The 12,033-nt window shown below is 41.9% G+C and overlaps 1 protein-coding gene across 4 annotated transcripts in view; it reads right to left on the reverse strand.

Moving 5' to 3' along the window:
• Window positions 1-4,765, reverse strand: part of opa1 (OPA1 mitochondrial dynamin like GTPase) — a 44,110-nt gene extending 39,345 nt beyond the window's left edge. For 2 of the 4 annotated variants that reach the window (XM_080032725.1, XM_080032723.1), the window contains exons 1-5: window positions 4,594-4,765; window positions 3,557-3,887; window positions 3,229-3,325; window positions 2,960-3,076; window positions 1,794-1,847 (exon numbers count right to left, since the gene is read on the reverse strand). In XM_080032725.1, the coding sequence (XP_079888851.1) occupies window positions 1,794-1,847; window positions 2,960-3,076; window positions 3,229-3,325; window positions 3,557-3,887; window positions 4,594-4,622 (628 nt within the window). In that variant the 5' untranslated portion in view covers window positions 4,623-4,765. The remainder of the gene's footprint in view (window positions 1-1,793; window positions 1,848-2,959; window positions 3,077-3,228; window positions 3,326-3,556; window positions 3,888-4,593) is intronic. The other 2 variants (XM_080032726.1, XM_080032724.1) reach the window with 1 other exon arrangement.
• Window positions 4,766-12,033: the final 7,268 nt, after the last annotated feature.

Consider the following 12,033-nt stretch of genomic DNA (forward strand, 5'->3'; position numbering starts at 1 on the left):
CTTTTCTTTTTTTTAGTTATTGTTAGTTTTTAAATTTGAAACAACACAAAAAAACTGTCTAACTTAACTTTTCCACCCTAACAATAGGATATAAGAAGTCTAATCAATGTTTGAAATTGTCATTGTAAAAGAGGGTCACCCCTCAATTGATCTTTCGAGGTTAAATAAAGGAAAATGAAAAATGAAATGAAATTGAAAATGTTTTTGAAAAAAATAAAAATGTAATTGGTGGCGAGAAAATCAGTTACTCCAGGATTAAATATAAAACAAATTGAGAAATCGATTAAAATATTACGATATTTAAAACACTGCTGAATACTTAAATGATCCAGTTTATTCTCAGTGCTTAAATGATGTGAACTTACATGCAACATGCTATTATAGCAATGCAAAGGTCTGCTTAGCCATATAACTGAGGCAGCTGTTAAAGGGCACTACATTGTGCACAGTGATGTGCTAGTCAACATCCGAGTGCTACATAGACTAAAAATAAGAACTTGAAGGAGTCATGGAAGAAGTATTCACCCATGTGAGGTGTGAATCTGAATAGAAATGCAGGAACACTCCTTTGCTGATTTTATGACTCACAACAGGGGTGTGGTCGAGTGTACCGATTAGTTCCGTACATTATCATTATTATTACTCATGTATTATGTTAGCACCGTTTGGCTCACATATGTAGTGTACATTTTCATACGTCGACATCTTGACATAATACTTTAATGGCTGTTCTATGTAAAATCAAGTGTGCGTGCATTTTCCAAACACTTGAGTGTACATAACTTAAGGTAGACTGAAATCGTCCCAAAGATTAGTGAATGTTAATTTAATTAGAAAAAAGCAGCCTGTACAGGTGAGGAGAGCGAGAAAGGGTGGAAGTCAAAGGAGGCAAAAACCACACAGGTTGGACAAAGTACAGCCAAAGACAGTCAGGTTAAAGAAAGTCAAAAGGGAAGATGGGGACACACTAAAAGGGAAAACGAATAGGAACTGCATTGAAGAGGTTTTCAGTCCAGACCAAATAAAAAATTTCCCATATTTAACACCTATTTTGCTGCACTTGTGCTTACATATGAATTATGGAATAGTAACCACTTAGGTTTTCTTAAGAAGTGTATAGGTATTCAGAAAGAGGGAGACGGACTTATAGGGGAAGTCAGATATTTTCGGTAATGCTTGCTGTCAAAATCACTTTGTCAAAATTAGTAAGTATCTCCTCACGATATGCTAGCATATTTTTACACAGCCTAGGCTCTGTAAATGGGCATGTTGCTAGCTATGTTGGCCCCCTTTGTTTACATAACAGCTTACAGAGCTTAGGCTGTGTATTACCACCAGATTTAGTTTTTCAGCTCACGCACAGTACCGACAGGTAGCTGATCGTGAGGAAATATTCACTGATTTTGACATAAAGTCATCTTGACAACAAGAATTCTCCATAATCGCTGACTACACATTTATAGTGAGGCTTTCACTGATTCCAGTAAACAGGATAAAACGGGATGTTTATAAATAAGGATACTCCTCCAAGTTCAGGCCATTTCACCATCCTAGTGACAGGCCATACATTTCACTGAATACAGAACCTGCGTTAACCATGAACACTGCCATCGTGGACAGCAGTACTGGTCTGCAACCTGGGAGCCAACATCACGGGAAGATGCTCTGCTATCGCCTTAAGCAGGGGACCCGCAACCATACCACCACCACCACCGCTGGCAATGTGGTGGTCAAACAGCCGCACAGAGAAAAGAGGGGAGTAGGTAGCGCTACTGAGAGCAGGGTTTACACACCTAACAACAGATGCAGACCAGAAGCTCCTTTGACTTCACTACCCAAACTCACACCTGTGAAGAATGTTGAGGAGGACAGGAAGGGAAGGGGGGAGGGGGAGGGGGGAGGGGAGAAAGGAAGAACAACACAAGATAAAAAAAATCATAAAAGACAGAAGCAGAGGGATGGTGGTCAAAGCAGGGACACAGGCTATACGATGTGTATTACAACAAAAAAGCCGTCGCTGTGTCAGAGCTCCGAGTGAAGCAGCCACTCAATGAGAAGCTGTTAGAAGTGATAAGAAGCACCATGATCTTAAGGGAGCCCAAAATGTCAAATTTTGTCATTTGAGATTTTGCTTTATTTAAAAGGCCTTTCCTTTACTGATTTCTATGTAGGGATGTCTTTGTTATTGTTGAATTACCACATATAATACTATACATTTATTTTGCCAGTGATTTAAATATGACTTAAATAATTCCTGTCAAGTCTGATTGGACTCAATGTGGTGAGTTCATAATACCTGGACTAAAAACTGCTCAGATTATTAGAGATATGAGATAGAAACCAGTTGCTGAAAAATTAGAAAAAACTCAACTGAAATTTCTAATGACATTGTGAGTGGCTACTCTTTCTTATTCTGTGGCGTGTAGTCCCTATTTGTCACACATTTATCTGTACAGTTGGGATACGCGTGCCAGGTAGTAAGCAAATTAAATCAAAGCTATAGTGCAGGAATGATGTGAATGTTTTTCTAAACGGCAGGCAGGCGAGGCATGGTAAAAGTTCTTGCTCTCCTTGATAAGGAGGTTTCAGTTTCACCCTTATCGTGGTTAACCCCTAACACTCCACTCCAAGATCTTACACCATGGTACAAGCCAGGTACTTTAGCATTGCCTACTGATCAGGACTACTGATCCAAAACACATTGGTTATAGGTTATTCGGTGTAAAGGAGGGCTCTTTCTAGAAAGCTTTAGTAACCACAAACAGTCATGAGGCCTGATGCAATGGGGAAACAACAGATAACATACTCTATAGATAGCACCCAACTGAACTGAACACATGTTGTATAAAAGCAGAGACCAATGCAGATGTGGAAGAAAGGTGTGCTTTGGTAAAATGTGTTATTATTCTCATGATGCAGTAACTTTACGAAGACACAGTTGAGGATTTTATTCACTCACCAGAGGACAGGAGGCTTTTGAGGAAAGTGAAGTTCTCTCTTATCTTGTCTAGGTCAGGTAGGTCAGGTAGCAGTTTGGCTATTTCCTCCATCTCTGGCAGAGCTTTGGCCAGCTTATCTGTGGATACAAAACATTATATGTCAAGTGGAGAAGTGAGAAAGGTCAGGCACCTGATCCCATAATGCAGAATATTGCAGCAATGTTTCAGGTATAACCAAATAATAATTGTCTGTGTTTGACTCTATGAAATTAAGGATGAAAACACATACCTAAATCAATTTGTTCACTCAGCTCCCAGACAAAATCAGGAATGACCCAGTTGTATTCACTAAAATCAGGCAGCATCTCCTTCCAATCTTCATATGTCTGGAGACAAAATGACAATGTAATGCTATCTTCATAATATTAATGAATTTGAAAGAATTTGCATCAGTTGTTTTCAATAAAAAAAGATAAGGGGCGGCTCTTTGGAAAGCTTACGGAAAGGTTTTGCCTCACATAACAGCATGGGGAAAACAAAGACTGGTTGTTTAGCACTCATGCAAGTAAGGATTCGCTCAGACAGAAACCCTGAGTTGAAGATAACTCAAAACTGACCTTTTTAGCCGTGTACCCCCCTCCCACTGCCGAGCCCAGCAGAATGTATCGGAGCTTTAGCAGCCGAGAAGCGAGGCGGAGCATCCAGAAGTTGCGCTGCTGCTGGTGGCCACGGCCTCCTGACCCCGGGGGAGGCTTGGGGGGCCGCATGGGCAACCGTGACATGGAGGTGAAGTAGCGGGCCGCGGTGCGATGTGGGGCGCGCTGAGGGTTGGTGGCTCCAGAGTAGCGGTGGTGGATGGCCCGGGACAGGGGATGCAGCTTCTGCAGCGGCACACGAAATCTCACCCCCATGTTGGTGGTGGTGGAGACCAGGTTCCTGCAGGTCATGCTGAGGTGACAGATAAACGGGACGTTAAATGAAGGACGACCATCGCCCTAATGTGACTATAAACACAATATTGGCACACCCAAGTACATACAATCTAACCGGGAGCTTCTTGGACTCCCCTCAATGAGGATGCAGGAACTAACTAAAGAGTAGCATCCATCAATTGATAGTCACACAGAAAGGTTACTCCTTTTACTAAACTGAGACATGCAGGTACAGTGAAAACTTGGTTCAAATTGTAAGGTGTTTAGTCATCTTACGTTACATGTCAGCATCAGAAATTCGAGTACAATGTGTGAATAATACTACATATATTAATTTACTGTTCCTTACTATCATATACTTGGCAAAAACAAACGTTATTAGCAAAAAATGTCAATTCAAATCCCCATAGTCCCCATTGTTTGTATTCAATTACACTTGACAAGCCGTGCTGCTATCCACATTTAGCCGGTTAGCTGGTTACGTTAGCTCGCTACTGTAACGTCAAAATCCACAACAGCTTGTTTAAAATTGCAGTGAAGGTGTGGGGACATATTGCGCATATAGTTGGCTATAATACTAATTTAAAATGGGTCGTTTTATTAGGACAACAGTTATTTACAAGTAGCAGGTCGCTATCTTCCCTGTCCCCAGCTGTCAAAAAAAGAGAAGCTCTGCGTGCTTTCCTCGACTAGCCTGTTACCTTCATCAAACCTGTACTTACCAGGCAGCTTTACTCCCCACACGCAGCATGGTGCTGTACCTCAACAGCGGCTAAACGCAAATCTCTTCCTTATTCACTCTCTATGCACGGGTTTATTCATCTCGCCAAAGGGTACACATTTGCTCGCCTGTTGTGGTTGTGGCAGGTTTACTAGCTAGCTAACAAGGACACAGCCAGAGTGATAGTCCACTTCCTGTTAACGGTACTACATTCAGAACAGCACGGATAGAAACCGCACCAGTGAGTTAGTTCCTACATATCACTGCACTGTCTGTTTGTATCTTTAATTCACCATTACTCATGATGATACATACGCACTTTGACAATGGCCCTATTATAAGAGTTTGACAGATGTTCATATTAATGGCTTTTCACCCACTTGCCGGGGAGGCTTCTGAGACCCAACCACAAAGGTCCTAGACTCTGAACTGAACCTACAGCTCTACAACATTTATGTGATCATCAAACATGTAGAAGGTTTCAGGAACTCTCAGTTTACTCTATTTGGGACAGTGGCCAGAGTGCACATTTCTAATGTCATTAGATGATAATTTAATAAATAGGTAGGCTATCACACACACACACACACACACACACACACACACACACACACACACACACACACACACACACACACACACACACACACACACACACACACACACACACACACACACACACACACACACACACACACACACACACACACACACACACACACACACACACACACACACACACACACACACACACACACACACACACACACACACACACACACACACACACACACACACACACAAACAAAAGTGAGTAGCCTACACCCCTCACATTTCTTCAAATATTTCACTATATCTTTTCATGGGACAACACTGAGGAAATGACACTTTGATACAATGTAAAGGAGTCAGTGTACAGCTTGTATAACAGTGTAAATACTGTCCCCTCAAAATAACTCGACACACAGACATTAATGTCTAAAGTGCTGGCAACAAAAGTGAGTACACACCTAAGTGAAAATGTACAAATTGGGCCCAAAGTGTCAATATTTTGTGTGGCCACCATTATTTTCCAGCACTACCTTAACCCTCTTGAGCATGGAGTTCAACAGAGCTTCACAGGTTGTCACTGGAATCCTCTTCCACTCATTTATGACGACATCACGTAGCTGGTGGATATTAGAGACCTTCCGCTACTCCACTTTCCGTTTGAGGATGCCCCACAGATGCTCAATAGGGTTTAGGTCTGGAGACATGCTTGGCCAGTCCATAACCTTTACCCTCAGCTTCTTTAGCAAGGCAGTGGTCATCTTGGAGGTGTGTTTGGGGTCGTTATCATGTTTGAATACGGCCCTGCGGCCCAGTTCCCGAAGGGAGGGGATCATGCTCTGCTTCAATATTTCACAGTACATGTTGGCATTCAATGAACTGTAGATCCCCAGTGCTGGCAGCACTAGTGCAGCCCCAGCCCATGACACTCCCACCACCATGCTTGACTGTAGGCAAGACACACTGGTCTTTGTACTACTCACCTGGTTGCCACCACACACGCTTGACACCAACTGAACCAAATAAGTTTATCTTGGTCTCATCAGACCACAGAGATGGTTCCAGTGATCCATGTCCTTAGTCTGCTTATCTTCAGCAAACTGTTTGTGGGCTTTCTTGTGCATCATCTTTAGAATAGGTTTCCTTCTGGGACGACAGCCATGCAGACCAGTATGATGCAGTGTGCGGCGTATGGTCTGAGCACTGACAGGCTGACCCCCCACCCCTTCAAGCCCTTCAGCAATGTTGGCAACACTCATAGGCTTTTTTTCCAAAGCAAACCTCTGGATATGACGCTGAGCACGTGCACTCAACCTACGTAAACTGGGCTGCAGGGGAGTATTCCAACATGATAACGACCCCAAACACACCTCCAAGATCACTGCCTTGTTAAAGAAGCTGACGGTAAAGGTTATGGACTGGCCAAGCATGTCTCCAGACCTAAACCCTATTGAGCATCTGTGGGGCATCCTCAAACGGAAGGTGGAGTAGCGGAAGGTCTCCAATATCCACCAGCTACGTGCAGGGGTGGACTGGGACAAAAATTCAGCCCTGGCATTTTTGGCCATGGCAGCCCACCATGATTATTTATACGATATGTGGAGGCAGGGGCGTTGCTCCAAATTCTGGGCCCCTATACAGGAAGTCCTGATGGGCCCTCTGAGAGGCAGTCTTACAATACAAACATGTAAAAGCTATGTTTGTCTATAGTCCAAAACGTATGAGTGACTGGTCACTCTCTGAGCCAGATAACAACACAATGTTTCTATTGATGAATGACCAAATCATTACGCGTACTTGAACACAACCCCTGGTCTAATGACTCTTAATAATCATGCACACACACAGTGTTTCTCACAGGAATTTGGGAGACTGTGTCGTGGACCCTGGACCTTCTAGAGGGGTCCGGGGGAATGCTCCCCCGGAAGATTTTTTTTCAAATGTTAAAGTAAAATTCATCAATCTGGTGCACTTGAAGAGAACACTAAGGATAAATCAACTGTTTCCTATGTAAGCTATTTAGTAGGCTATTATTTGCTGGAATAATGTATAGACACAGATGACCAAAAAGCAGAAAGAAGAAATGTACATGTTTAAAAAATCCAGTCAGCTTCGGGAATTTTTTTCCTTTGTTTGTATTTTTTAATGGCCCAATATAGGCCCCTGATCTTCGTAGCCCCGAACAATGTTATTTAAAAAATAACATAAATGTACTGACGAATGAAAGGCCCATGAAATCTTTTTTTTCCCTAAATAACGTTTTTCTGGGCCTTCAAAGATCAGGGGCCTATATTGAGCCAGTAAAAAAATAAAAAAAAATAAAAATATATGTATATTTTTTTGAAAAAAAAAATATATATATACAGTATCTCACAAAAGTGAGTACACCCCTCACATTTCTTCACATTTTTCTTTATATCTTTCCATGGGACAACACTGAATAAATGACACTTTGATACAATGTAAAGTAGTCAGTGTACAGCTTATATAACAGTGTAAATTTACTGTCCCCTCAAAATAACTCGACACACAACCATTAATGTCTAAACTGCTGGCAACAAAAGTGAGTACACCCCTTAGAAAAAATTTACAAATTGGGCCCAAAGTGTAAATATTTTGTGTGGCCACCATTATTTTCCAGTACTGCCTTAACCCTCTTGGGCATGTAGTTCACTAGAGCTTCACAGGTTGCAACTGGAACCCTCTTCCACCCATTTATGACAGCATCACAGAGCTGGTGGATATTAAAGACCTTGCGCTCCTCCACCTTCCGTTTGAGGATGCCCCAAAGATGCTCAATAGGGTTTAGGTCTGGAGACATGCTTGGCCAGGCCATAACCTTTACCCTCAGCTTTTTTAGCAAGCCACTGGTCGTCTTGGAGGTGTGTTTGGGGTCGTTATCATGTTGCAATACCACCCTGCGGCCCAGTTTACGAAGGTTGAGTGCACATGGTCAGCGTCGTACACAGAGGTTGCCTTTGGAAAATAGACGTACGAGTGCTGCCAGCATTGCTGAAGGGCTTGAAGGGGTGGGGGGGTCAACCTGTCAGTGCTCAGACCATACGCCGCACTCTGCATCATACTGGTCTGCATGGCTGTCATCCCAGAAGGAAGCCTATTCTAAAGATGATGCACAAGAAACCCCACAAAAAGTTTGCTGAAGACAAACAGACTACGGACATGGATTACTGCAACCATGTCCTGTGGTCTGATGAGACCAAAATACATTTATTTGGTTCAGATGGTGTTAAGAGTGTGGAGCGGCAACCAGGTGAGGAGTACAAAAACAAGTGTGTCTTGCCTAGAGTCAAGCATGGTGGTTGGAGTGTCATGGTCTGGGGCTGCATGAGTGCTGCCAGCACTGGGGATCTACAGTTCATTGAATTCTAACATGTACTGTGACATACTGAAGCAGAGCATGATCCCCTCCCTTCATAAACTGGGCCGCAGGGCAGTACTGCAACATGATAACGACCCCAAACACCCCTCCGAACGACCACTGGCTTGCTAAAGAAGCTGAGGGTAAAGGTTATGGACTGGTCAAGCATGTCTCCAGTCTTAAACCCTATTGAGCATCTTTGGGGCATCCTAAAATGGGAGATGGAGGAGCGCAAGGACTCTAATATCCACCAGCTCCTTGATGTCGTCATGAATGGGTAGAAGAGGGTTCCAGTTGCAACCTGTGAAGCTCTAGTGAACACCATGCCCAAGAGGGTTAAGGCAGTGCTGGAAAATAATGATGGCAAAACAAAATATTGACACTTTGGGCCCAATTTGGACATTTTTTCTTAGGGGTGTACTCACTTTTGTTGCCAGCAGTTTAGACATTAATGGCTGTGTATCGAGTTATTTTGAGGGGACAGTAAATTTACACTGTTATACAAGCTGTACACTGACTACTTGACATTGTATCAAAGTGTCATTTATTCAGTGTTGTCGCATGGAAAGATATAATGAAATATTTGAAGAAATGTTAGGGGTGTACTCACTTTTGTGAGATACTGTATATATATTTTTGGGTGCAGCCCCCCTCTGCCTTGGGCCCCCCAAGCCTGTCCGCAGTCCGACGGCCCTGAACGTAACTGACCATCGTCAGATGCTCATAATTACGGAGTAGAAGTTGAATGCATGATAATACAATTTAATGCAGCCTCTGAATGGGCGGCCCTCTGCTGTGTGTGTGATTGGGCCAGGCCCAGCCTAGAACCAATCATAATGAGTAATGGCCTGGGACAAAGTTGTATTTAACTTTCAGGTGAAGTTGACAGCCTGCACGCACAATTATATGTCCATGGCACTCCCGAGAGGGAAGGGCCCTCGGCCCTCGGCTGTGTGACTTGGCCGGGCCGGGCCGAGTCACACAGCCGAGGGTCCATAAAAAAAAAAAAAAAAAAAAAAAAAAAGATTTTTAATTTTTTTTTTTTTTTTTTTTTTTTTTATAAATGGACCCGGCCCGGCCCAAAATGCCTGCCGGCCCACCGGGACGATGCCCGGTATGCCAGATGGCCAGTCCACCTGTGGCTACGTGACGTCGTCATAAATGAGTGGAAGAGGATTCCAGTGACAACCTGTGAAGCTCTGTTGAACTCCATGCCCAAGAGGGTTAAGGTAGTGCTGGAAAATAATGGTTGCCACACAAAATAATGACACTTTGGGCCCAATTTGTACATTTTCACTTAGGGGTGTACTCACTTTTGTTGCCAGCACTTTAGACATTAATGGCTGTGTCGAGCTATTTTGAGGGGACAGTAGATTCACTGTTATACAAGCTGTACACTGACTACTTTACATTGTATCAAAGTGTAATTTATTCAGTGTTGTCCCATGAAAAGATATAGGGAAATATTTGAATATATGTGAGGGGTGTACTCACTTTTTTGAGATACTGTAAGTGTTTTACCTGTCAGTTGGTATATTTAAATGGGCAATATTGATCACATGAACGATGAAGATTTCATTTGAATACGCAGGCCTAGCTTACAAAAGTAAAGCACAAAGTGCAATTGAGTTCAAAATGAATGACTAGTTAGATTAGAATTAATGTTAGGCGGCAGCCTAGTTGTGCGACCCAAGCTGAAGACTGTCCAGGCATGTATAATTCTGTAGGCCAACTGCACAGGCAAGAGGAGGGTATTCACTGGATGATTCATAAGTCAATACATTTTGGATTTGTTAAAATGACAAATATTAAGTTTTTATGATGTGACTGTTTAACTGCCGGCTGATAAACACAGGATTTTATAAAAGCTATTCTTCCCCATCATTAACATGTGACGTCAGCAGCCTAAATATCTTATGACCACATCACATTAACCACATAGGCCTAAACTTGGCTGTTAACAGGTAAAGTCTACAAATACATTTCTGCAACATGTTGACACTTCAATAAGGTGAAGTCAGCAATACTGAAGAACACTTGTTGACAATATACAAGTAAATATCTCCTCACGATCCACACACACAGTAGGTACAGGAAGCAGATCGTAAGGAGCTATCCGGAGATATTCACTGATTTTAAAGAAGTGATTATGACAAATAGCATTCTCCAGTATCTCTGACTCCACCTTTAAGGCCTGCTTACTGCCCTTTACATAAGGTATCCTATTGATATGAGAGGTATCTTGAGAGGAGATATGCAAAAAGACACATTTCAAAGTAGCCATTGACTAATAAAGTTACTAACTTAACTATTCAGGTCAGAAGGAAAACCAATAACTCAAAGCAGACAGTTTTGATAACATTTATTGAAAAGAAATAAATCAAGATAAATCTGAAATACAATCCTCAGGGAAAAGGAAAGGAAAATAAATTAATTCAAAAATAAATTAATAAAGTACAAACATTTCCCCAAAAAAATGACATCTCTGCCAATACAAACAATACACATCCCCCAAAGAGCCTATGCAGGAGCTGCAAATAAAAATAGGTTCAGAAAATCAACTGCATTGAGCCGATAAACTGTTATACAAGATTTTGACCAACAGTATTTTTTCATTCAGTTTGGTTATCAACTTTTATTATTTTCTCTTTTCATTACAAATAGACACATTTTCCTGAGGAAACTAAATCCATGTGAGGCGTCATATACAGTCATATGAAAAAGTTTGGGAACCCCTCTCAGCCGGCATTATAATTGACTCTGCTTTCACAAAAAAAACATAAAAGTGGTATGTCTTTAATTTACCAGGAACAGCTAAGTACTGGGATGTTTTCCAAACAAAGATTTTTTGAAAAGCAGTATTTGGTTGTATGAAATAAAATAAAATGTGAAAAACTGGCTGTGCAAAAATGTGGGTACCCTTGTGGTTTTGTTGATTTTAATGCCTGTAACAGCATGTAAAACTGATGACTTTAAACACAAAGTTGGTTGGATTATGTTGTTAAGCCTTGAACCTCATAGAAATGTCTGTTTAATCATGAGAAAATGTATTTTAGGTGCCTAAATGCAAGTTGCACTTCTCTTTGACTCTCTGCTGAAGTGAGACAGAATGGGATCATCAAAACAGCTCCCAAAAGATCTGAAAAACAAAGATTGTTCATTGTCATGGTTTAGGGGAAGGCTACAAGAAGCTTTCCCAAAGGTTTCAATTGTCAATTTCGACTGTAGGGAACGTTGTCAGGAAATGGAAGGACACAGGCATAGTGGCAGTTAAACCCAGGCATGGCAGACCAAGAAAAAAACAGGAGCGGCATAGGTGGAGGATTGTGAGAATGGTTGCACACAACCCACAGATCACCTCCAAAGACCTGCAAGAACATCTGGCTGCAGATTGTGTATCTGTACATCGTTCAACAATTCAGCGCAATTTGCACCAAAACATCTGCTTTTTATAAAGACCAAATAACTTAATTTTTGTCTCATCAGTCCAAAACATTTTCTTCCAATAGGAAT

The sequence above is a fragment of the Ammodytes marinus genome, assembly GCF_949987685.1.
Source record: "Ammodytes marinus genome assembly, chromosome: 8".
Taxonomy (NCBI): Eukaryota; Metazoa; Chordata; class Actinopteri; order Uranoscopiformes; family Ammodytidae; genus Ammodytes; species Ammodytes marinus.